This window comes from Salmo salar, chromosome ssa12, assembly GCF_905237065.1.
Source record: "Salmo salar chromosome ssa12, Ssal_v3.1, whole genome shotgun sequence".
NCBI classification, from domain to species: Eukaryota; Metazoa; Chordata; class Actinopteri; order Salmoniformes; family Salmonidae; genus Salmo; species Salmo salar.
In genome coordinates, this window is record NC_059453.1 from 8,725,675 (window position 1) to 8,751,757 (window position 26,083).

The 26,083-nt window shown below is 46.8% G+C and overlaps 2 protein-coding genes across 4 annotated transcripts; one reads left to right on the forward strand and one right to left on the reverse strand.

Moving 5' to 3' along the window:
- Positions 1-1,874: 1,874 nt before the first annotated feature.
- LOC106596567 (thioredoxin domain-containing protein 11) lies at positions 1,875-16,034 on the reverse strand. Of its 3 annotated transcripts, none has more exons than XM_045690629.1 (12): positions 15,677-16,034; positions 14,623-14,839; positions 13,796-13,893; positions 13,162-13,291; positions 12,352-12,445; positions 11,724-11,836; positions 10,690-10,893; positions 9,631-10,438; positions 8,572-8,720; positions 4,581-4,693; positions 3,454-3,534; positions 1,875-2,779 (listed from the first exon to the last, which is right to left on the reverse strand). In XM_045690629.1, exons 1-12 carry the CDS (start codon positions 15,799-15,801, stop codon positions 2,245-2,247), a joined length of 2,667 nt encoding a protein of 888 aa, XP_045546585.1. In that variant the 5' UTR covers positions 15,802-16,034; the 3' UTR covers positions 1,875-2,244. The 3 variants fall into 3 exon arrangements, with proteins under 3 accessions (XP_045546585.1, XP_045546586.1, XP_045546587.1); XM_045690630.1 differs by having other exon boundaries at positions 14,623-14,897; positions 15,677-16,029; XM_045690631.1 differs by lacking the exons at positions 14,623-14,839; positions 15,677-16,034 and having other exon boundaries at positions 13,162-13,277.
- A 6,677-nt stretch (positions 16,035-22,711) lies between these two features.
- LOC106564098 (phospholipase A2) lies at positions 22,712-26,083 on the forward strand. The gene is made up of 4 exons (XM_014130090.2): positions 22,712-22,823; positions 23,340-23,568; positions 24,507-24,613; positions 24,908-26,083. The coding sequence occupies exons 1-4, from the start codon at positions 22,772-22,774 to the stop codon at positions 25,054-25,056; spliced, it is 537 nt and encodes a 178-aa protein (XP_013985565.1). The 5' UTR covers positions 22,712-22,771; the 3' UTR covers positions 25,057-26,083.

Sequence of the window (26,083 nt, forward strand, 5' to 3'; positions counted from 1 at the left end):
TGGAAAATAAAAAACGACCAAAAACCAAGGAGAAGGCTTCAGAAGACAGCTACTCACTACTAAACTCACCTGGGGTTGAGTCGTGAGTAGAATGGAACCCTATTAGCTAGACTAGCACTACATAGGGAATAGGGTGCCATTTGGGACATTTTTCTAGTGTTCATCGGCCCATTGGGCTTACACCATTTCTTTTAGTTCCATGTCACATACTACCCATTTGACATGCATTTGTGTCCCTCTGTGACAGGGCCTGGACCTCACTGGGTAGAACCTTCTCCCGGACCACTAGCCCTTATGGATTCTAGAGTTCGCATTATGATTGGACATTCTAGAGTGTTCCACACATTATAAGTCCGGAGCTTAGAGACGTCATCAACACATTTTACAGCCATTTTGTTCCTCTGCAATCTCCTTTCTTTCCCTTCCCCCTTCCCGTCTCCCTTTCCCCTTTCCCCTTCCCGTCTCCCTTTCCCCTTCCCGTCTCCCTTTCCCGTCTCCCTTTCCCCTTCCCGTCTCCCCTTCCCGTCTCCCTTTCCCCTTCCCGTCTCCCTTTCCCCTTCCCGTCTCCCTTTCCCCTTCCCGTCTCCCTTTCCCGTCTCCCTTTCCCGTCACCCTTTCCCGTCTCCCTTTCCCCTTCCCGTCTCCCTTTCCCGTCTCCCTTTCCCGTCACCCTTTCCCGTCACCCTTTCCCGTCTCCCTTTCCCGTCTCCTTTCCCGTCTCCCTTCCCCTTTCCGTCTCCCTTTCCCGTCTCCCTTTCCCGTCTCCCTTTCCCGTCTCCCTTTCCCGTCTCCCCTTCCCGTCTCCCTTTCCCGTCTCCCTTCCCGTCTCCCTTCCCGTCTCCCTTTCCGTCTCCCTTTCCGTCTCCCTTTCCCGTCTCCCTTTCCCCTTCCCGTCTCCCTTTCCCCTTCCCGTCTCCCTTCCCGTCTCCCTTTCCCCTTCCCGTCTCCCTTTCCCCTTCCCGTCTCCCTTTCCCGTCTCCCGTCTCCCTTTCCCTTTCCCGTCTCCCTTTCCCCTTCCCGTCTCCCTTTCCCGTCTCCCCTTCCCCGTCTCCCTTTCCCCTTCCCCGTCTCCCTTTCCCCCGTCTCCCTTTCCCGTCTCCCTTTCCCCTTCCCGTCTCCTTTCCCGTCTCCCTTCCCCCTTCCCGTCTCCCTTTCCCGTCTCCCCTTCCCCCTTCCCCCTTCCCCTCCCCTTCCCCGTCTCCCTTTCCCCTTCCCCGTCTCCCTTTCCCCTTCCCCGTCTCCCTTTCCCGTCTCCCTTTCCCCTTCCCCCTTCCCGTCTCCTTTCCCGTCTCCCTTTCCCGTCTCCCTTCCCGTCTCCTTTCCCGTCTCCCTTTCCCCCTTCCCGTCTCCCTTTCCCGTCTCCCTTTCCCCTTCCCGTCTCCCTTTCCCGTCTCCCTTTCCCTTCCCGTCTCCTTTCCCGTCTCCCTTTCCCCGTCTCCTTTCCCGTCTCCCTTCCCCCTTCCCGTCTCCCGTCTCCCTTTCCCCTTCCCGTCTCCTTTCCCGTCTCCCTTCTCCCTTCCCGTCTCCTTTCCCGTCTCCCTTCCCCCTTCCCGTCTCCCTTTCCCGTCTCCCCGTCTCCCTTTCCCGTCTCCCCTTCCCCTTCCCGTCTCCCTTTCCCCTTCCCGTCTCCCTTTCCCCTTCCCGTCTCCCTTTCCCTCCGTCTCCCTTTCCCCTTCCCGTCTCCTTTCCCGTCTCCCTTTCCCCTTCCCGTCTCCCTTTCCCGTCCCTTTCCCGTCTCCCTTTCCCCTTCCCGTCTCCCTTTCCCCTTCCCGTCTCCCTTTCCCGTCTCCCTTTCCCCTTCCCGTCTCCTTTCCCGTCTCCCTTCCCCCTTCCCGTCTCCTTTCCCGTCTCCCTTTCCCCTTCCCGTCTCCTTTCCGGTCTCCCTTCCCCTTCCCGTCTCCTTTCCCGTCTCCCTTCCCCCTTCCCGTCTCCTTTCCCATCTCCCTCTGGTCCCCAAGGACAGCCTATGGTACATGGTTATAAAGCTGCTGTTCCCTCCTTCCACTAGGAGAGCATTATGAGGCTGTGATTGGTCTCCCTCCTCCTCTACTCCCGCCACCTGTCAGGGCCCCTGTGGTACCTCTTGGAGGGTGTCAAGAGGCTGTGATTCATCAGCTCTGTTTCCTCTCTACCAGCATTACTTGGCATGACATGCCCCTCCTCTCTCTCCTCCTCCTCCCCTCTCTGTCTCCCTGGCTCTCAGGGCTCCCAGTAAGACCCTCAGCAGTGTATTCTCCTCCCCCGTCAAGAGGCCATATAACTCCTCTCGTCCCCTGTCTCCTCTTTGCTCTCCTCCTCCTCCCCCCTCTCCGTCTCCCTGGCTCTCAGGGCTCCCAGTAAAACCCTCAGCAGTGTATTCTCAGTGAGAAGGTTCTCTGAAGCGTCTGCTAGTTCCTGTAGTCTCCTGACCGCCTCCCCTAACTGACGACTCTTCTCCTTGTGCTGCTCCACTAGGCTCAGCCTCTCACGCTGCAGCTCGCCATTCTGGGCCTGCAGCAGTGCATTGTGGGTCTCCAGGGCCATGGCGTTGAAGGATAACCGCCGGTTGTCTCGCCATAGCTGGGCCAGTTGGTTGGAGAGGCGCTGGCGTGCACGATGTAATGTCTGGACTTCTCCTTGTAGAGCGCGGAACTCCGCCTTGAGGAGAACGTGAGGGTTAGGGTCGGATCCGTCTGCTTTCATTGGCTGGTGGGCGGAGTCGGAGTACTTCAGGATGAAGCGTAATAGGGTGGGTAGAGTGATGGGCGTGTCCTCCGGGAACTTGACGGACAGGTGTTTCCTAAGAGACGAAGAGAATCAGGAAGTAACATAAGACTAGTGAGTCTAACTAAATGAGGCATGAGAGGCTGTGGGATATCTTTCCATATTACTGAATCATAGCCAACAGGTCTGGTTCAGTACAAAGAGAACAGTGTATTCAACAACAGTCTGAGCAGGTCATGTACATACAGGTATGTGTTCTGTCTTACCTGTGTCTGGGGAAGAGGAGGTACAGGTATGTGTTCTGTCTTACCTGTGTCTGGGGAAGAGGAGGTACAGGTATGTGTTCTGTCTTACCTGTGTCTGGGGAAGAGGAGGTACAGGTATGTGTTCTGTCTTACCTGTGTCTGGGGAAGAGGAGGTACAGGTATGTGTTCTGTCTTACCTGTGTCTGGGGAAGAGGAGGTACAGGTATGTGTTCTGTCTTACCTGTGTCTGGGGAAGAGGAGGTACAGGTATGTGTTCTGTCTTACCTGTGTCTGGGGAAGAGGAGGTACAGGTATGTGTTCTGTCTTACCTGTGTCTGGGGAAGAGGAGGTACAGGTATGTGTTCTGTCTTACCTGTGTCTGGGGAAGAGGAGGTACAGGTATGTGTTCTGTCTTACCTGTGTCTGGGGAAGAGGAGGTACAGGTATGTGTTCTGTCTTACCTGTGTCTGGGGAAGAGGAGGTACAGGTATGTGTTCTGTCTTACCTGTGTCTGGGAAACAGGAGGACAGAGGGGAAGTGATCCACCATGAACTCCCACGGCAGGTCGTTACGCGCCACGTTCACCCTACACACATGACGTCACATCCTGTTACTACAGGAAGTTTAACTGTAAACAGTTGAATATCAATGGAATGTAAAAAAAAAACTAAATAAAACAGAAATCAAATCAACAACCCAACTCAGCACTACGTCACAAAATAGAAACAACTCCCCCAGCCAGCCAACCAACCAGCCAGTCAACCAGCCAGTCAACCAACCAACCAGTCAGTCAACCAACCAGCCAGTCAGTCAACCAACCAGCCAGTCAGTCAACCAGCCAACCAACCAGCCAACTCCCCCAGCCAGCCAACCAACCAGTCAACCAACCAACCAGTCAGTCAACCAGCCAACCAGCCAACCAACCAGCCAACTCCCCCAGCCAGCCAACCAACCAACCAGCCAGTCAACCAGCCAGTCAACCAACCAACCAGTCAGTCAACCAACCAGCCAGTCAACCAACCAACCAGTCAGTCAACCAGCCAACCAACCAGCCAACTCCCCCAGCCAGCCAACCAACCAACCAGCCAGTCAACCAGCCAGTCAACCAACCAACCAGTCAGTCAACCAACCAGCCAGTCAACCAACCAGTCAGTCAACCAGCCAACTCCCCCAGCCAGCCAACCAACCAACCAGCCAGTCAACCAGCCAGTCAGTCAGTCAGTCAACCAACCAGCCAGTCAACCAGCCAGCCAGTCAACCAACCAGCCAGTCAGTCAACCAGCCAGTCAACCAGCCAGTCAGTTAACCAGCCAGTCAGTCAACCAGCCAACCAGCCAGTCAACCAGCCAGTCAACCAACCAGTCAACCAGTCAGTCAACCAACCAGCCAGTCAACCAGCCAGTCAGTCAGTCAACCAACCAGCCAGTCAACCAACCAGCCAGTCAGTCAACCAACCAACCAGCCAGTCAACCAGCCAGTCAGTTAGTCAACCAGTCAACCAGTCAACCAGTCAACCAGCCAGCCAGTCAACCAGCCAGTCAGTCAACCAGCCAGTCAGTCAACCAGTCAGCCAGTCAACCAGTCAGCCAGCCAACCAGCCAGCCACCCAAGCTGCCAGTCAGTCAACCCTACCTGGCGATGGTGACGGTGCTGTTTCCATGGAACATTCTAGCCAGCTGGATGATAACGTGGTTTAGAACAGAGCAGTAGCCACACCACTGACTGTAGTAGAACACCACCACATCCTGGAGAACACAACATGTCAAATAGTCGTCATTTATCACATTCATGAAGAAAAGCCATTACCACAGCCGTTTTATAGCCATAACCCCTGTCCATTCTAGAAACCAGTCTGAACTGAACAGCTAGAACATAACCACTGTCCATTCTAGAAACCAGTCTGAACTGAACAGCTAGAACATAACCACTGTCCATTCTAGAAACCAGTCTGAACTGAACAGCTAGAACATAACCACTGTCCATCCTAGAAACCAGAAACCAGTCTAAACTGAACAGCTAGAACATAACCCCTGTCCATTCTAGAAACCAGTCTAAACTGAACAGCTAGAACATAACCACTGTCCATCCTAGAAACCAGTCTGAACTGAACAGCTAGAACATAACCACTGTCCATTCTAGAAACCAGTCTGAACTGAACAGCTAGAACATAACCACTGTCCATTCTAGAAACCAGTCTGAACTGAACAGCTAGAACATAACCACTGTCTATTCTACAAACCAGTCTGAACTGAACAGCTAGAACATAACCACTGTCCATTCTAGAAACCAGTCTGAACTGAACAGCTAGAACATAACCACTGTCCATTCTAGAAACCAGTCTGAACTGAACAGCTAGAACATAACCACTGTCTATTCTAGAAACCAGTCTGAACTGAACAGCTAGAACATAACCACTGTCCATTCTAGAAACCAGTCTGAACTGAACAGCTAGAACATAACCACTGTCCATCCTAGAAACCAGAAACCAGTCTGAACTGAACAGCTAGAACATAACCACTGTCCATCCTAGAAACCAGTCTGAACTGAACAGCTAGAACATAACCACTGTCCATCCTAGAAACCAGTCTGAACTGAACAGCTAGAACATAACCACTGTCCATCCTAGAAACCAGAAACCAGTCTGAACTGAACAGCTAGAACATAACCCCTGTCCATTCTAGAAACCAGTCTGAACTGAACAGCTAGAACATAACCACTGTCCATTCTAGAAACCAGTCTGAACTGAACAGCTAGAACATAACCACTGTCCATTCTAGAAACCAGTCTGAACTGAACAGCTAGAACATAACCACTGTCTATTCTAGAAACCAGTCTGAACTGAACAGCTAGAACATAACCACTGTCCATTCTAGAAACCAGTCTGAACTGAACAGCTAGAACATAACCACTGTCCATCCTAGAAACCAGTCTGAACTGAACAGCTAGAACATAACCACTGTCCATTCTAGAAACCAGTCTGAACTGAACAGCTAGAACATAACCACTGTCCATTCTAGAAACCAGTCTGAACTGAACAGCTAGAACATAACCACTGTCCATCCTAGAAACCAGTCTAAACTGAACAGCTAGAACATAACCACTGTCCATTCTAGAAACCAGTCTAAACTGAACAGCTAGAACATAACCACTGTCCATCCTAGAAACCAGTCTAAACTGAACAGCTAGAACATAACCACTGTCCATTCTAGAAACCAGTCTGAACTGAACAGCTAGAACATAACCACTGTCCATTCTAGAAACCAGTCTAAACTGAACAGCTAGAACATAACCACTGTCCATTCTAGAAACCAGTCTGAACTGAACAGCTAGAACATAACCACTATCCATTCTAGAAACCAGTCTGAACTGAACAGCTAGAACATAACCACTGTCCATCCTAGAAACCAGTCTAAACTGAACAGCTAGAACATAACCACTGTCCATTCTAGAAACCAGTCTGAACTGAACAGCTAGAACATAACCCCTGTCCATTCTAGAAACCAGTCTGAACTGAACAGCTAGAACATAACCACTGTCCATCCTAGAAACCAGAAACCAGTCTAAACTGAACAGCTAGAACATAACCACTGTCCATTCTAGAAACCAGTCTGAACTGAACAGCTAGAACATAACCACTGTCCATTCTAGAAACCAGTCTGAACTGAACAGCTAGAACATAACCACTGTCCATTCTAGAAACCAGTCTGAACTGAACAGCTAGAACATAACCACTGTCCATCCTAGAAACCAGTCTGAACTGAACAGCTAGAACATAACCACTGTCCATCCTAGAAACCAGTCTGAACTGAACAGCTAGAACATAACCCCTGTCCATTCTAGAAACCAGTCTAAACTGAACAGCTAGAACATAACCACTGTCCATTCTAGAAACCAGTCTGAACTGAACAGCTAGAACATAACCACTGTCCATTCTAGAAACCAGTCTGAACTGAACAGCTAGAACATAACCACTGTCCATTCTAGAAACCAGTCTGAACTGAACAGCTAGAACATAACCACTGTCCATCCTAGAAACCAGTCTGAACTGAACAGCTAGAACATAACCACTGTCCATCCTAGAAACCAGTCTGAACTGAACAGCTAGAACATAACCCCTGTCCATTCTAGAAACCAGTCTAAACTGAACAGCTAGAACATAACCACTGTCCATTCTAGAAACCAGTCTGAACTGAACAGCTAGAACATAACCCCTGTCCATTCTAGAAACCAGTCTGAACTGAACAGCTAGAACATAACCACTGTCTATTCTAGAAACCAGTCTGAACTGAACAGCTAGAACATAACCACTGTCCATCCTAGAAACCAGAAACCAGTCTAAACTGAACAGCTAGAACATAACCCCTGTCCATTCTAGAAACCAGTCTGAACTGAACAGCTAGAACATAACCACTGTCCATCCTAGAAACCAGTCTAAACTGAACAGCTAGAACATAACCACTGTCCATTCTAGAAACCAGTCTGAACTGAACAGCTAGAACATAACCACTGTCCATCCTAGAAACCAGTCTGAACTGAACAGCTAGAACATAACCACTGTCCATCCTAGAAACCAGTCTGAACTGAACAGCTAGAACATAACCACTGTCCATTCTAGAAACCAGTCTGAACTGAACAGCTAGAACATAACCCCTGTCCATTCTAGAAACCAGTCTGAACTGAACAGCTAGAACATAACCACTGTCCATCCTAGAAACCAGTCTGAACTGAACAGCTAGAACATAACCACTGTCCATTCTAGAAACCAGTCTGAACTGAACAGCTAGAACATAACCACTGTCTATTCTAGAAACCAGTCTGAACTGAACAGCTAGAACATAACCACTGTCCATCCTAGAAACCAGTCTGAACTGAACAGCTAGAACATAACCACTGTCTATTCTAGAAACCAGTCTGAACTGAACAGCTAGAACATAACCCCTGTCCATTCTAGAAACCAGTCTGAACTGAACAGCTAGAACATAACCACTGTCCATCCTAGAAACCAGTCTGAACTGAACAGCTAGAACATAACCACTGTCTATTCTAGAAACCAGAAACCAGTCTAAACTGAACAGCTAGAACATAACCACTGTCCATTCTAGAAACCAGTCTAAACTGAACAGCTAGAACATAACCACTGTCCATTCTAGAAACCAGTCTGAACTGAACAGCTAGAACATAACCCCTGTCCATTCTAGAAACCAGTCTGAACTGAACAGCTAGAACATAACCACTGTCTATTCTAGAAACCAGTCTGAACTGAACAGCTAGAACATAACTACTGTCCATTCTAGAAACCAGTCTGAACTGAACAGCTAGAACATAACCCCTGTCCATTCTAGAAACCAGTCTGAACTGAACAGCTACAACTAAGACATGTCTTTAAAGGTCTGTCAAATCAAACCAGTTATTATGATGTTACACCAGTGTGAGGTGGGGGTGAGGACCACCCACCCTCTCCCTCTCCTCCTCCCTCCCTCCCTGCTCCTCCCTCTTCTCTAGCCCCTCCTGCTCCTCATTTTTCTCTCTCCTTTCTCCTCCTCCCTCTCCTGCTCCTCCTCTCTCCCTCTCCCCTCCTGCCCCTCCCCTCCATCTCCCTGGCTGCCTCCTCTCTCTCACCCACCCTGTGAGGATCCATGACAGTACTAAGGAAAGAGGAGGTGGTCAGCTCTGAGATGAGGGGTCTCTTCTGGGGCCTCTCCTCCTCGCTCCTCCCCACCAGGCGTCTCTGTAGTGGGCTGTGGGGGGTGCTAAAGTTCCTGATGAACCACTCTGGAGGGGCAAGAAGACACACACATGTGTAAAGCTGGCTACTTTCCCTAGACCAGACCTGGGTTCAAATATTAGTAGAAATCTTTCAAATACTTTGCTTTAGCCTGCCTGGAGTGCCAGATGGGCGGGGTTTGCTGTTTCAGGACTTTTCTATTGGTCCATTAATCCAGGCAAGCTCAATCAAGCACAGCTGCAGAATGTTAAATGATTCCAAATGGTATTTAAACCCAGGTCTGTTTCCAACTAGATAGTGACTCTGTAACAGTAGCTAGTTGACCCAGTAACTCCCCAGTCTTACCCAGTGACTCTGTAACAGTAGCTAGTTGACCCAGTAACTCCCCAGTCTTACCCAGAGACTCTGTAACAGTAGCTAGTTGACCCAGTAACTCCCCAGTCTTACCCAGAGACTCTGTAACAGTAGCTAGTTGACCCAGTAACTCCCCAGTCTTACCCAGAGACTCTGTAACAGTAGCTAGTTGACCCAGTAACTCCCCAGTCTTACCCAGAGACTCTGTAACAGTAGCTAGTTGACCCAGTAACTCCCCAGTCTTACCCAGAGACTCTGTAACAGTAGCTAGTTGACGCAGTAACTCCCCAGTCTTACCCAGAGACTCTGTAACAGTAGCTAGTTGACCCAGTAACTCCCCAGTCTTACCCAGAGACTCTGTAACAGTAGCTAGTTGACCCAGTAACTCCCCAGTCTTACCCAGTGACTCTGTAACAGTAGCTAGTTGACCCAGTAACTCCCCAGTCTTACCCAGTGACTCTGTAACAGTAGCTAGTTGACCCAGTAACTCCCCAGTCTTACCCAGAGACTCTGCAACAGTAGCTAGTTGACCCAGTAACTCCCCAGTCTTACCCAGTGACTCTGTAACAGTAGCTAGTTGACCCAGTAACTCCCCAGTCTTACCCAGTGACTCTGTAACAGTAGCGGTTCCTCTGTGGTCCAGAACGTAGTGCACTTCATCCTTCAGGTTCACGATGGTCGCAAACGACCGTGCACCATCACCGGTCCCGTTGCCTAGCAACCTTCCCAACTCCCCCAGGCCACCGCCACCCATCTCGTTGTTGCCTAGCGCCCCGAGACGCACCGCCAGCGGCCAGTGGAGGGCAGAGTCCAGGATGTAGAACCTGAGCGTCTTATTTGTCCGACACCTCAGCCCTTTAAACACGCCTGCTTCCTGGTCCTGAGAAGACGGGAAAGAGTACTGGGAGGAGTCCTGGGAGGAGTCCTGGGAGGAGAATGGTGAGGGAGGGGGTGTCCCTAACCCCTTGTTGTCTAGCCCTAGCCCCTGCTGTGGGGGCAGGGAAACCCCTAGCTGTCCCAGAGTTCTACAACAGGCACTATAGCGACCTGACGACGGGCTGTAGCTACTCAGGATGTTACTACAGGCAACCGTCGTTGCCGTCGCCGTCACGGCAACAGGTAGGCAGCATCGTCTGAGGTAGGACTGGAGCACGGCAGCACCACCTGATGTCTGGGAGGGGAAGGTGCAGCGGGGAGAGCGACCCGGGTTGGACTGGGACTGGTTGAGACAAAGCTCACACACCCTGGAGGTGGAGCCTGGGAGGGGGTGTGGCTTGGGCAGAACCACTGAGAGGCAGCAGAGAGGGGGGGACAGGGGCTGGGAGGGTCCACTGTAGTAGTAGTGGTCAGAGGGGTGGTGGTGGTGAGGGGAGTCGCTACAGGAATGGTAGCGAACCGCGACGTCTGCAATCTAGAAGGGGGGGTCGATGAGTTCAATTAATATGGATATAAACATGGAGAGATTTAGAAATTCTCTTCTTCAGAGATCTACAGCCATCTAACTACATTCATCTAGATAGAACAATTCACAATGATGTTCCTGAGTCATGTTTTTTTCTTCATCATATCAAAATATTAAATGTTGTAGTAAAATGTATTTTATTTTATTGTAGTTGTAGTAGTGGTTGTTGTGTAAGGGCCGTTGTTGTCGTGGTGACTCACCTGCGTGAGCAGCAGGTCGGGGCCGGGCCCCAGGGGATTGTGGGGCAGGAAGAGCAGGAGGGCAGGGCCTTTGGTCAGTTCCTGCTCCAGGAGGCGGGACTTAGCGCCAGTCGGCGCCAGCCATTGGAGGACGGTCTCGCGGTGCTCAAAGACCCAGGAACAGATGCCTTCAGAGGTGAAGTTACGCTCCCAACTAGGGAAAATCTGAGGGGGGAGGGAGGAGGCGGGGGAGAGAGGGGATGGGAGGAGACGGGGGATAGGGAGACAGAAAGGAAGAGCTAAATCTCCATAGGAACAAATGACAGTGCCGGGAGTTTATCCCTGAACATTTGACCCGACTAGGAGAAAGTCACTGTATCGCATTAGAGGAAACCAAGACTACTCTCTGGGCCGGCCTGCTGGTGGTCACTAGCAGAAGTGACTTTTCCCAGCAGATTAGGATAATTAACGTGGCAGGTTAGTAGAATTAGGTTAAGGTTAGGAAAAGGTTTAGGGTTAGCTCAAATGCTAAAAATGTCCCCCGACACGACTCGAACATATCTATCTACAACCAGGTCTGCCCTGAGAACACTCTTGGTTTCCACTAATGCAATGCTGCAGAAGCTCTGGGCCCTGACAAGTCTGTTTGTCATGTGCTGATGACATCACCACTGAGCAATGAGGAGTTGAAGTGTCGGTAGACAGGGGTGTGTATGTGTGTGTGTGTGTAGGTGTTGACTGACCAATGAGGAGTTGAAGTGTCAGTAGACAGGGGTGTATGTGTGTGTGTGTGTGTTGACTGACCAATGAGGAGTTGAAGTGTCGGTAGACAGGGGTGTGTGTGTGTGTGTGTGTGTGTGTGTGTAGGTGTTGACTGACCAATGAGGAGTTGAAGTGTCAGTAGACAGGGGTGTATGTGTGTGTGTGTGTGTTGACTGACCAATGAGGAGTTGAAGTGTCGGTAGACAGGGGTGTGTGTGTGTGTGTGTGTGTGTGTGTGTGTGTGTGTGTGTGTGTGTGTGTGTGTGTGTGTGTGTGTGTGTGTGTTGACTGACCAATGAGGAGTTGAAGTGTCGGTGCAGGTAGACAGTCTGGTCATCTCTGACAGAGATGGACTCTGCCACCTGTCTACTGGTCACCACCCCGAAACGCACCGCACCACGGAAGTCTGCAGCGGGGAAGAGCAACACACACTTTCATTCATCCTTTATTAATGCAGGTTTTCCACTTATCAATTCTATAGTCACAGAACTAGAATGAGTAGAACAGGCCTTGCTATGGGCAGAGCTTCCAAGTCTTGTCTATTCATTCTATTTCAATGACATTCTACTCCAGCAGCAAAGCCCAGCGAGTTGCGGTTATCAAAGAGACACTGGATTAGAGCATTTACATTTATCCATCTCCCATCAAGGAGAGGACATCCAGAAATGTAATAACTTTAAAGTATTGGGTCAACATGGATGTTAATGTTTAGCTTACCTCTCTTCAGGGCTTTAGGGAGTTAGCCAGTTAGCATGTAGCGGTTAGCTTACCTCTCTTCAGGGCTTTAGGGAGTTAGCCATTTAGCACGTAGCGGTTAGCTTACCTCTCTTCAGGGCTTTAGGGAGTTAGCCATTTAGCACATAGCGGTTAGCTTACCTCTCTTCAGGGCTTTAGGGAGTTAGCATGTAGCAGTTAGCTTACCTCTCTTCAAGGCCTGCAGAGCTGAGGAGAGGTATGTGATGTAGCCGGGAGGCTGAGGAGAAGAGCTGAACTGGAAATAACCCACTACCCCCGGCTGGGAGGCAGAAGAGGAGAACAGACAACAGACATGAAACACGTGACTTGGGTTGCAAAAATCCAGTAACTTCCTAAAAATTCAAAGGTTTTCCAGAAACCTTGGTTAGAGGATTTTGGATTTCCTGTTTATTCCCTCCTGATTCTGTGAATCCTCCAAAACAGGATATCTGTTCAACCTGGGCATTATGGGAAAGGTACTGTGACATCACAGGTCACAGAACAGTAGAAGCAGTCAGCCATGTCAGAAAGACTAACTTTTATCTAGGTCATATCTACAGGCTAAACCCTGCTAGCAAAACAAACCAGGCCCTCTGTTGTGAGAGACAGACGGACTACAGAAAGGATTCAACAGGAAACTGGCTAAGCAGCTCCTCAACACCATAACACCCTCCACCTTACCGTACACTACACCTGACCCACAGGTACACCACACCTAGCGGGCCACTCCCAAATGGCACCCGTTTCCCTATATAGTGTCCTACCGTTAACCATGGCCCTGTAGCGCACGATAAAGGGAACCGGGTTCCATTTGAGATAGTGTCGCTCATTGTTACATAGAACTCTGTCTTTCTCTCTAACAACAGAACATAACACCCAAAGCATAACACTCATTTCCTCTCATCTGTTTCTCAGCTCTACCTTCATTCTTATTCCCTTCAGCATCAACCCCTCCTCCCTCACATCTCCCCCCCCCATCTCCCCCCTCCCCCATACCTCATGAAAAGACAGGAAGTCTTGTAGTGTGGCTCGTGATGGTAGGTAGGTCAGTGGGGTGATGACTCTCAGGATGAACCTCTCTACATAGGAAGCCATGAACGGACCTTTGTATTCTATAGGGCCAAACCTCCAGAGACAAACAGGGGAGAGAGAGATACAACAGGTCCTATGTACCAGGCATATCAGAGTAGGGGGACCCATTTAGTCAGACAGGGGAGAGACAGATACAACAGGTCCTATGTACCAGGCATGTCAGAGTAGGAGGACCCATTTAGTCAGACAGGGGAGAGACAGATACAACAGGTCCTATGTACCAGGCATGTCAGAGTAGGAGGACCCATTTAGAGTCAGCCTTTAGATCAGAATGAAGATTACATGGACAGAGGGGGAATAATACCTCATCAAGGACACAACAGAATATTATCACAATGACAGTAACAACCAAACAAGACATAAAATGAATAGACTCTCCCTCGAGATACAAAATGAATAAACTCTCCCCTTTACCTCCAGTGGAACAGATAGATGACAGGGTATAGATATAAAACAACTAGACTGTATCTCCTTTACCTCCAGTGGAACAGGTAGATAACAGGGTATAGATATAGAGCAACTAGATTCTCCCCTTTACCTCTTGTAGAACAGGTGGATGACAGGGTATTGGTAGAAGCTCTTCTGTTTCCTGCATTTCCCCTGGCTCCACCAACAGTTCACTGCCACAAACTGCACCTGTGCAAACAGTGCAGACAGCAGAGACAGAATGAGACCACAACACCTGCACAGACAAGGAGTCACATTTATAAACAGCTTCACAATTTAATACAGTAACTCTGAGGTGTATCGAGTTGTGCCGTCTACAGTAGAAACAGACAGGCAACCATACAGACTGGCACCCAGACTATATAGCACCATATTGTAGCTGTGCAATAGACCAGGGGTGTATTCATTAGTCGAAAACCGTTGCAAATACATTTGGTCTGTTGCAAAACATTTTGCAACAGAAACCGCTTCCTCCAAATGAAAAACATTTTGCAATGAAAACAAGTTTCTCACAACAAATTCAAGTAGGTCCCACCCTGTTTGCTTCCTGAGCAGTAAACGGTTTCCATTGCAAAAGGTTTTGCAACAGGCCAACCGTTTTGCAAAGGTCTGTGACTAATGAATACAACCCTGTTCTGAAATGAACTGTTCTGAACCATCCCTCAGCACTATAAGCCAGTCCACAATGTGTAGTTCCCTGCCTGTCTGGCCAGCCTCCGGGTGACCTCTTGGCGAGTGGCGATGGAGTGTGAGCGTGCGTTCCTGCGTGTATGTGCGCGTGTGTGTGTTCTTGCGTGTGTATGTGTTCCTGTGCATGTGTGTGTGTGTGCACATTCCTGCGTGTGTGTGCATTCCTGCGTGTGTGTGTGTGCGTGCGTTCCTGTGTGTGTGTGTGTGTGTGTGTGTGTGTGTGCGTACCTGTTTGACCAGCCTCCGTGCGACCTCCTGGACCTCGTGGCGAGCGGCGATGGAGTGAGCACACCAGGGAGCATAGAAGAAGATGACAGACACCTCTGCCGCGCCCCTCAGCCTCTCTACCTGCTCCAGCTGACCCAGGTACAGGTCCACTACAGGGGCCTCGGCAGAGAAGAACCTCACCGGGGGACGCGCTGACGCAACCACATTCTTAGCCCGGCTAGGAGGGAGAAGAGGGATGGAAGGGGGTGGGTGTCCGAGAGAGGGAGAGAAAGACGCTAGGAAGAGACAGGAAGGACTTCTATACAAGTTGCTTATCATTTGTCTCGTCTTGAAATAAGTTGTTTAACAACATACATTGAGTCTTCTCTAGGCTTTCCTCATTCTAACATGTCAGTTCATCCATAACTGCTCAGTCTAAATGACAATTTAAATATTTAAATCTCCTAGGACCATAAGTGCTATGGACTCGGGGCTGCCACGGGAGAAACAATATTTAAATCTCCTAGGACCATAAGTATGTCTGACAGCCTGAAGACAGAATCTGACAACTGCTAGAAGTACAGGAGGACACGGCAGACAGTCAGTGTCTGACGACAAGCAGTAGGACAATTAGGAGTACAACGCATTTGTAATGCCTGGATTGAGGTACGTTTTCTGAGCCATATCTCGCACCGACTCCGTGGTGTGTTAATCTACACAGGAATGCTGTTCGACTCTAGTGCAGTTGTAATCAATCGGGTCAGATCTGATGGCTAACCATAACGTTAGCTATTGGAACACAGGCTGAAGTTGTAACGTTAACCAGCAGTTGGCTAGACAGATAGCTAGATCAGGGGGTTTTACCTCTCCTCGGGGACCCCCAGTTGTTCCATGTATTTGATCGAATTCTAGAGTTATCACACCTGATTCAACTTGTCAACGAATCATCAAGCCGTTGTGAATCAGGTGAGTTTGTTCAGGGCCACAACAAACCTGTGAAATGCCTGGGGGTTTGTCACTGAAAACCACGTATAACTGCCGGTAGATTACCAACCATCAGAATGATGATACCTACCTGCAGGTAAATGTAACGGCCAGTAGTATCAGGACGCTCAGCAGTATCGCCCCGCAGACAAGCACTGGTCTCCGGGCCATCAGACTAGACACCTGCCTAAGAGACTGCCGCAGCCACCGAAGCATTACAGGGAACTACCCGGCTAGCCCTCCCATCGGATCTACACGCCCTGGCGGTACAAGGCCATTCAGCTAGCGGGCGGGGAGGTTGTATGAAGACTTGGCGAGGCGCGGTAGGGTTATTGTATGTTCCGTAAGTTGCACATTTATCGTATTTTAGGCAGAGTTTAGTTCAAACACGAACAAGCCAACCTCCCTTCCCCACGTAGACTTAGCTACTTCCGCAATGACGCTACTCCACGTCAAGGGAGCGTCGGGAAGTAATCGGTCAAATCTGAAAAATAGAATCGTTCGAATTTATTGTGGTAGTAGTTCGTCAAATAGGCAATCAGAACAAAAGTGTCTTAAAGTATGAATTTACTCCATTGCTTATAGTTCTGAATGGATACGTATTGCATCGTAAAAGTAAGGGGTTGTTTTGTAAGGTTTCGTGTTATGAATTACTTCGTTATTGTCAGATTGTCTCTCAAACGGCAAAACCGCAGCTGTCATATCTGTGGTATTACTGTCAAAGACCGCTAGGTCGGGTTCGTTCTCCACCGCAATGCTTTCTCTGAGTGTTCGGCGTTGCAGCCGACTTTAAAGGCGAGACTGACTAATACAAATAATCAGGGGCGGAAATCCCGGGGGGGACGGGGGGGACACGACCCCCCCATCCTGGGAAAAATATGATTTGTCCCCCCCCAATATATCACTGAAACATAACTATGTAATTTAAATAATATTAATAATACGCAATGAAAGCAATTGTGCTGATTATAGACACTTAATAGCGCGTTTTTAAGTTTCAAAAGATTGCGACACCCCCACCCTTTGCCTCACAATGGTTTGATCCACTGCCAGTTCCTTAGCTTGCTAGGTACCGTAGAGGTCGTATCTACTGTCTGAAAGGCACTCAATACACGTAACTGACGTGAGGTTAATCCAGTCAATCGCGCACACACACTAGCTGAATATGCAGAGCTAGCGCGCAAATATTAACTATTAAGCTAGCTAGTACCTATTCCATTTATGTGGCCTCGTCAAAGATGGAATCTTTGCTATCGTCAATTTATTCCGAGATCAGCATGCAGATGATGTAAGTTAGTGCTTCAAAGTCCCTGTGATAAGGTTAGCGATAAACTGAAATCCAAACTGAACAGAACTACACTCTCTTCTACCATTGTCTTAAATATATTTAATGGTCTCGTTGCAAAAGCTAAATTGTCGCAAGGGAACTTTTATTTATTTATTTTATTTCAACTTTATTTAACCCGGGTAGCAAAGATTATAGCAAACACCACTGAAACTGAATTGGTGCTCACTAGCTTTGCAAATTCAGCTATTGTTGGAAGCCAGCCAATATGAAACAAACGATTAAAATTACAAAAGGTTGCAGCATATGTTGTGTAAATGGTTAACTCATACAGCTGTCAACTCTTGTCATTTTAATCCGTTTCACATTTGCTAGCTACCTTTTAGATCGAAGTCCATATAGAATGATTGAAGATAAGATGATAGAAGCCCATCTCCTACTGTAAATAACCTACATACTGTGTGTGTGTAGCCAACCAGCCAGGTAGAAAAATGGCAGAAAAAAAAGACGGACATCAGAGTGTTTTTCAGTACACCAAAACGCAAAGTAAGAACCCTAGTAGCCTAATATCTCAAAGACTAGTTGATAAAATGTTCATAAGAAAGAAGTGAAACGCTAATAGAAATGTTTCACATTGATGTCATTAGGCAGAGCAGGCAACAGATGGCACACAGACAGCAGAGTTGGGGACAGATATGCAGGGACAGACTGGCAGAGACAGGGAGTCTCAGGTAAGTTTGTTGAGTCTTTGTTTGGCAACATTATGAAAGGTTCTAATTTTTTTAAACTTGTAAAATGGGGACATAATTGGAAAATGCCATAGATACCCCCACTCTCAACTTAAACTGGTGACTGAACTAAGATTTGTTTAAGGCAATGGTATTGCTGTTTTGATTAATTGTGTAGTTTTGGGTACCGGTAGTTAGGAGTACAGAATGAAATTCTGAACATCATGGCCAATACAGTCATTCAAGGCATTGCAGCTGAGATTAGGTCTCTTCCGATTGTACAATTTTCAGTAATTGTTGATGGTACTCAAGATGTCTCTGGTGCTGAATAGGAGAGTGTCTGCCTGCGTTATGTTGACCATGACCTTGTCCCTCACAAGGAGTTTATTGGGCTATACAGGGTGTCGGAGACAACAGGCGAGGGCAATGCGGAAGTGGCAACTGATGTGTTGTTGAGGCTCAATTTGCCCATGTCTGGCTTACGTGGGCAGAGTTACGATGGTGACTCTAAACATGGCAGGAAAATACACAGGTGCACAGGCAATTGTTTAGGATGCAGCAGCCATTAGCCCTCTATGTGCATTGTGGAGCACACTGTGTAATCTGATTACACAGGCTGGCTGCACAGCCTCCCCACTGATCCGGGATTCCCTTTCTTGGGTGTCCTCAATGGCCAGTCAGGAAAGTTTAAGAGCATGTTTGAATCAATTGCCACGTCCAAAGATACAAATCTGACCACCCTGAAACCCCTAAGTCCAACGAGGTGGACTGTGCGGAATACTGCTATTAGAGCTGTGCTAGGGCAGTATGAGCGGGTACTAAGCAGCCTAGAGGAGATGGCAAAAACTGCATCCAAGACAGCTTCAACTGCCAGTGGCTTATTCGAGCACTTCAGCAAAGGCAAGACTGGGCCTCACACTTGCCTCTGCTGTTCTTGGAGAGCTTGAATGTCTAAACATTTCACTGCAGAAGAAAACTCAGACTGTCTCTGGTATGCAGGCTGCAGTCGAGTGTGTGCGGTCATCTCTTAGGGGCAAGAGAAATGACGAAAGCTACCTTGCACTGTATGAGAAAGCAACAACATTGATTGACTCTATTGAATCCATTGAGACACACTCAAGACGATTTCCTGGCAAAGCAGTGGATCACTATAGGGCAGAATTTTTTTAAGTGTTGGACGGTGTGGAGGTTCAGTTTGGCGACCGTTCTGACCAGGACAGTCTAAACGTCCTGCAAAAGTTGGAAAGAGTGCTTCTCACGGGGGAGTTGGATGAGTCTCTAGATCAGTACCCAGAGCTGAACATAGATTCTCTTTCAGTGCAGATCCCTCTCTTTCACAACAAATACCCCTGTAGCAGCAGTGGAGAGGCAGCAGAGGTCCTCAGGAGGCTTTAGTACATGACAGTACACTTACTAATGATTTATTTCATGTTATTTTATTTAAAATTGCATACTTTGTGTGACATACTTGTCCATAGCTGCTGTTTGAAGAGTTGAGACACAGACTGAAGGATATTTTGGTTGATTTATTTGGGTTATTCATTGAAGTAGTTATTTTGCTTTTAGAACTGTACTTATTTTTAGCTTTTTGTTCTTGTAAAGCTATTGTAGTAGACTCAGGCCAGTGGCACATATTTAATGACTTTATAAATGTATCAGAAAAAGTAAAATTAAAAGGTCAATTCAATACGGAGAACAACTTTGTGATGTTACTCAATGGAGATTATTTTAGACGAGATCACACCATGTTCATTGTATTTACGAAAACTGCACCCATACAGTGTACAGTACCATTGCCACCTACTGGCCTTTCTTGGTATTGCTGGTTGTAAATACAAATACCTGCAGACATACTGGACTGATAAGGAACACTGCTATAACTATTATTAGTAGTAGTATTATGATGATTTAAACATTTGAACAAGTTGGGACAACCCTTCAGTTAACTACTGTACCTATCAATTATCCAGTAGTAGTAATTATGGTTCCTCAATATACATTTAATATATTACAACGTAGGCTATGTGTTACAGCACTACTTTTGGTGTCCCCCTCAGGAATTGCTCTTGAGAAAATGTAATGTAATTGTCCCCTCCAAAGTTGATGTCAGATTTTCGCCCCTGCAAATAATCTTGCATAATAAATACTATTATTTGTAGATCAGTCAGTTGGTCACAATTTACCCATGATACATCACGGTTTTGATGCAGTCATTTAAAATAAAATAAAAACTTTTATTTAAGTAGGCAAGAACAAATTGTTATTTACAAAATGACGGCCTACCGGGGAACAGCGGGTTAACTGCCTTGTTACAGAACGAGAGACTTTTACCTTGTCAGCTCGGTGATTCGAGCCAACAATCTTTCGGTTACTGGCCCAACGCTCTAACCACTAGGCTAATTGCCACCCCAAGTACAACATTTACATTTACGTCATTTAGCAGACGCTCTTATCCAGAGCGCTTTACAAATTGGTGCATTCACCTTATGATATCCAGTGGAACAACCACTTTACAATAGTACATCTATATATATTTTTTTGGGGGGGGGGGGTTAGAAGAATTACTATATCCTATCCCAGGTATTCCTTAAAGGGGTGGGGTTTCAGGTGTCTCCGGAAGGTGGTGATTGACTCCGCTGTCCTGGCGTCGTGAGGGAGCTTGTTCCACCATTGGGGTGCCAAAGCAGCGAACAGCTTTGACTGGGCTGAGCGGGAACTGTGCTTCCACAGAGGTAGGGGGGCCAGCAGGCCAGAGGTGGATGAACGCAGTGCCCTTGTTTGGGTGTAGGGCCTGATCAGAGCCTGAAGGTACGGAGGTGCCGTTCCCCTCACAGCTCCGTAGGCAATCACCATGGTCTTGTAGCAGAACAACACCGCCAAAGTGTCCATGACCATGAAAGGTGTATTCAATCACAGGTATCGCCTCCTGGGTGGATGCTGCCCTCAACCCCTGTCATAAAATCGAAGTACATTCATTCTAACCTTAAACGGCTCAAGGGACTGGCCTAAGATCAGCTTCCAATGTTTTATCGCCTATGGCAGGAGTTCTCAAAGCTTTTTGGCCCACGACCCCATTTTGATATCTGAAAATTCTCGCGACAACAACCATGTTAAAAGACATGTAATTAACAGCCAATGTTTTGTTTTTTATTTGGGGCTATGGCAGTCATTTGAAAAACATTCTAACAATATTTCTTATTGTCTTAACTCACCACCACACACTTTAATGTGGGGCTATGACAGTCAATTGCAAATTAGTCTGACATAATGTATATCTCACCACCGCTAATGAGATGGGTGTGCTTGATGTATGTCGCCTCGAAGCTTCTCAAAGTCAGGATCAACCTGGATCGATATTGTGTTTAATGCAGAGGAGAGCACTGAATCCAGCTTCACACATATATGAGCTGGCAAAGGGTAGCCTAGCATACGTTTTATGGTGCTTTCAAGAGAACTGGGAACTCGGAAAAATACGAGGTCAAATCATGACGTCAGTGATCTTCAGGTCGAAAAAGTCGGAGCTCGGAGCCCTAGAAAGATATTGGAATTCCGAGTTGGATGACCGTTCAAAACGATTCGTTTCTTTCCGAGTTCTCAGTTGTCTTGAACGCACTGAAGTCAGAGATTTCCGAGTTCACAGTTGTTTTGAACGCGTCATTAATGCTCAGAGGGAGAGGGCAGGGTATTGGATATGGTTTGATGTACATAGTTTACAATCGAAGTTACCTGCTGCAGTACATCTCCGGGTTCTGTGCTCAGCCCTTTTTCAAGCCTGTTGCTCTCAATGTATCATACAATGCGTCCATATGACAGAGGGAGACACACTGGTAACTAGAGTGGCCCACCATAGATGTAGCACCATCTGTGCAAATGCCCACGATTCGATCCTATATGGAAACTGTTTTTCTTCAATTCATGCTCGGGAATCGTGAAACATAATATGTAATCGAAAATAGCATCTCCTGACATGTATAGCGAGCAAACGCATGGGCATCTAGGCCCTCACAGCTAATGGCCATTTGGACAGCATAAACTGGGGAGTTTTTGATTCGTTCAGTCAGAACATAAATACTTCGTTTAGCAATGTTATCTGAAAAAGGTATTGGTGTGAGTTTCTGTGACTCTGCTTCACCACAAATTGTTTTCGCCATATCAATTGCGACCGGTAATATCAAAGTCAATATCAAATATCAATAGTGTTGTGGTTTCATCGCATTGTGGGCCTAGCCATTCACTGTGGGAAAGAGTTAAAGTGCAACCGTCAAGTGCGGCCTTTGGCCTTTTCCCATGATCTAAGGGCGCTCTCTGGTTTCATTAGATTTTTTAGATTTGAAAAATGTTCATTTAGATTTTTAAGGTTAATCACATTACAGTGATTTTGAAATACAATATTATATTGTATGCTATTTATTGTACATACTGTATATACCTTTTTTTCTTCAGGATTTTGTCAATTCTACCACACAATGGCGATTTCAGCATGTAAATCTTAGTAGGAAAAACAAAATAAATGTGGGATGCATGCCAGCAAAGCCACTACACAGCACTATAACGGTGACAAACAGTGCCCACACACTGTTAGGGCCTACATAAAGCTGTCCCAACACCTCACCTTGGGAAGGTGGCCCAGCGGTCTTTTGTTGGTAAATTCTGTCATCAAAGTCTGTCATTCTCTGGATTTATGGTGGGAACTCTGAAAAAAACCTACAGCCACTCCATTGAATAGCAGGCTAACGTTCGTGGTTGCTTTGCAATGCTTGCAGTTAGCCACTTACTCCTTCCAAACGATTCATTGTTGAATTTGCGATTTCCAGCTTGTTGTGTAATCTTTATGTTCAATGGCCGATAATTTCTCTTCATTATTTCTCTTCATATGACAAGGATTAAAAAGGATTTGCCAGTAGATTGTCATGATGATGACTGCTAGCTAATATTTTGAAAGTAAGATATTGACATGATCAGTCAAATCAAAAGCTACCGTTCATATAACGTGATTTGTCATTCATTAAAAAAAAAGTGCTAAAAATGTGTGGATCAAAACTGAATGATGGTCGCCACTGCTCCCGCAACCCCATGTTCATATCAGGCGACCTCACATGGAGTCGCGACCCCTAGTTTCCGAAACGCGGTCCTAAACTGACGCGTTCGGGAACAGAAGACCATTACTAGGCGCATGGTTTGCATGGAGATGTCTGCTTTATACCTCGTTTTGCTGCTGTTCTCGGGTAAGTGTTCTGTTCTCTGTCACTTTCACAAAAGTAGTTTTACACAATTGTATCTAAACAGCAGCATTGATGTCAAATTGTATTGCGTGGTTATTTTCAGAAAAGCAAAAAAGCTGTGCGTAAATTGGAATGGGTGCACAAATGCCCAAAGGGCTGAAGGCTATAGGCTATCAATTAAAGGGATTTTCATCCTTTTCGACACAAAACAGTTTAATATATGTATTTGTCATACAGGTGAATCCCACAGTGGTGTTCCTGCATTGTACAGCAGACTGTTGTCTGGTCTATATAGGACAGCCTACAGAGCAGGGGAAAGTTGACGTGTGCGTGTTAGAATCCTACAGCAATATGAGAACATTTCTCCAAAACAAAGCCGTCAAATTGTACATCAATTTAGTTTGTTGTACACTGTAGCCTGTGTGTGTTTGTCTCTCTGTAAGTATACACACACTCACAGCGGTTATAGTTAATACATCAACCGTTTATTTAACAATACCTATTACAATCTAAATTTAGAGCATGTTATCGACGGGATAACCAGATCTTATGAAGGGACTGAGTTAGCGACAACACCGACCGTCACCTCACCGTTACCAGAGCGGTGGCGGCGGCGGGACAAGCGGGGCTTGTTGGACTTGGCGGGCGTCGTTAAATGCAGCACTGGGAGGTCGGCGGTGGCTTACATCATGTATGGATGTTACTGCGGGCTGGGAGGCCAGGGATGGCCCCGAGACAAGGCTGACTGGTGAGTACCATCACACACACAAGGACAAGGACTGGTTGGCCCTGGTCAAAAGTCTCCTAGGACTCAGCACTTAGCCCTGGTGTAAATACAGCTGTGGCTTGGCACAAACCCGGTTGGCACCAACTCTGATTTCTAAATCCATCCACAGACCATGAATATCCACAAACAGTCATTTCATGCTGTAATGTGGTGTCTGTCTGCCAGGGCCAGTTCCAGGCATAAGCAACATAAGGGGTGGCTTTTGGCCCCACCCCAAAAAAAGACATTTATATTTGTATTTTATTTTAGGAACTCAGTCGGTGTCTCAACTTCCTGTTGAGAGTTAGAATAGGTGTGCTGTTCGAGATTTTGTGGTACATCAGAAGGTTTTCTCTTGTTATGTCAGTCACTGACAGACACTCAATAGCAGATGTCAGCTAACAATTTTCAGATTGGTAAATTAGTCTAGCCAGTAATCTAAACTTGTAGGAATCATGGCCAAATACCGGCTGGGCATTCAGGGCACGTGCCCAGGGGGCCTAACCTCCAGTGGGCCCCAATTGATTTTGTTAGTCACACTCACATATCATTAAAGGTGCAATATGTAGAAATCGCTCAGCCATTTTCTGGTTGCTAAAATTCTAATAGTTTGCCTAATAGTTTACCAAATCTTGGGTTAGGCCCCCAAAAGGCTAGATCCGGCCCTGCTGTCTCCTATCCCATGGCCAACAGCTAGTTTCTCAGACCCTCCATTTTGAGCTTGGAAAAATATGGACTGAATTCTGCTTTGTTGAGCTACTACATAGTCCGAGGATGAAGAGAACACAACCCAAAGCCATTGTCCTCACATAATGGATTGTATAGCAGACTGGATTTACATAATTTCTCCAATTGCTATATACATTGTACCAGAGTTAACTCCCATCAACAACATGATTGTGTTGTTTTCTGTCCACAAGGTGCTGTCACAAGCATGACTGTTGCTATGGGAAGGCTGAGGATCTGGGTTGTCAGACCAAGACAGACAAGTACCAGTGGACCTGTGAGAACAAGATGTCTAACTGCGGTATGAACTACACATCCCATAATGCAACACTTTCTGTACTCCTAAGCACTCTCTGGGATAGTGGTTCATCATTATGCCCAACCTTAAATGAAAAGCTAAAAGCACATTTATGATATAGCCAATATTGACTTTGTGGTAACAACTGTGGATACAAGCTGTATTTCCAGGTCTGAAGCCAAGGGGCAATTCTCCATCGATAATGTGAAAAAGTACAGTTCTATTGTATTCTATTTAATCCTATTGCATTCTAAGAGTTCTAAATTCCACCCTGTCTGTTCTGTCCGGTGGTTCTAGAGTCTCTCAAGGACAGGTGTGACAAGATTCTGTGCAGGTGTGACCGGGAGGCGGCCAGGTGTCTGAGGAGAGCTCCCTTCATCCCTAAATACTCTGTCTGGCCTGACTTCATGTGTGGATACGAACAGCCCACCTGTCCCCATCACTGATGCTGTTACAGTGTGTGTGTGAGAGAGAGAGACTAGTGTTTTCTCAGGTTTGTCCTGGCTAGTGGTGTGTGTATAATAAAGACCTACAGTACTTGACTGTACCCACTGCCCATGTGATTCATGGGTCTGATTAACAGTGTGATTATATCACCATGACAGACCTGGTGGGGGTGTACCAGTAAGTCCATGACTGAGGACTCAAACAGCAGCTCTATAAACAGGTTGTAGACTGACATTTTCAATGTACAAAGAAAACAGTAAGGACATTATTCTAATGGCGTGTGTGTGTTAGAATCCCACAGCAAGATGACGGCATTGCTCCAAAACAAAGCCATCAAATTGTTGGCGTGTGCATGTTAGAATCGAATGGCGTGATTTCATCTGTAGGCCTAAAAGAAAAATACATTCTCTCATTTCATCTGTAGGACAAATCTTTGGAACAAACACAAAGTTTCATCACATTCTAAAAAAAATTATAATAATAATATTTTATTAATTTGTTTGTTTGCTAAGTCTTCATTTTTTAGAGAAACCAGAACAACCCAGGTAATGCATCAGATGGAATCACAGTCAAATCAAATTTTGTTTGTCACATACACATATTTAGCAGATGTTATTGCGGGTGTAGCAAAATGCTTGTGTACCCTAACATCTCAGAGGGAATCACAGTGCACCAGAAGTAGTACTACCAGTTTAATTTAAAGGGACATTCCACCACTGTCCAACCTCATTCATCATCTCCAGTATACAACTTAGTTTGTCCTGAATGGTATCCCTTATATTTAACCAGACAAGTCAGTTAAGAACAAATTCTTATTTACAATGACGGCCTAGGAACAGTGGGTTAACTGCCTTGTTCAGGGGCAGAACGACAGATTTTTACCTTGTCAGCTCAGGGATTCGATCTAGCAACCTTTCGGTTACTAGTCCAACGCTCTAACCACTAGGCTACCTGCCGCCCCTATATAGACCACTACTTATGGAAAAGTGGTGGAATTCCTCTAAATGAAAAAATAAAATCATAATT

Bases quoted from the DNA above. Each gene is read 5' to 3' on its own strand.
- LOC106596567 (XM_045690629.1), bottom strand. From the start codon at position 15,801: ATGCTTCGGTGGCTGCGGCAGTCTCTTAGGCAGGTGTCTAGTCTGATG. The intron at 13,292-13,795 runs GTAAAGGGGAGA...TTGTCTCTGGAG, and splicing joins ATCCACCTGTTCTACAAGAG to GTTTGGCCCTATAGAATACA. The intron at 11,837-12,351 runs GTAAGCTAACTG...TCCCCGCTGCAG, and splicing joins TCTGCAGGCCTTGAAGAGAG to ACTTCCGTGGTGCGGTGCGT.
- LOC106564098 (XM_014130090.2), top strand. From the start codon at position 22,772: ATGGTTTGCATGGAGATGTCTGCTTTATACCTCGTTTTGCTGCTGTTC. The intron at 23,569-24,506 runs GTGAGTACCATC...TCTGTCCACAAG, and splicing joins CCCCGAGACAAGGCTGACTG to GTGCTGTCACAAGCATGACT. The intron at 24,614-24,907 runs GTATGAACTACA...CGGTGGTTCTAG, and splicing joins GAACAAGATGTCTAACTGCG to AGTCTCTCAAGGACAGGTGT.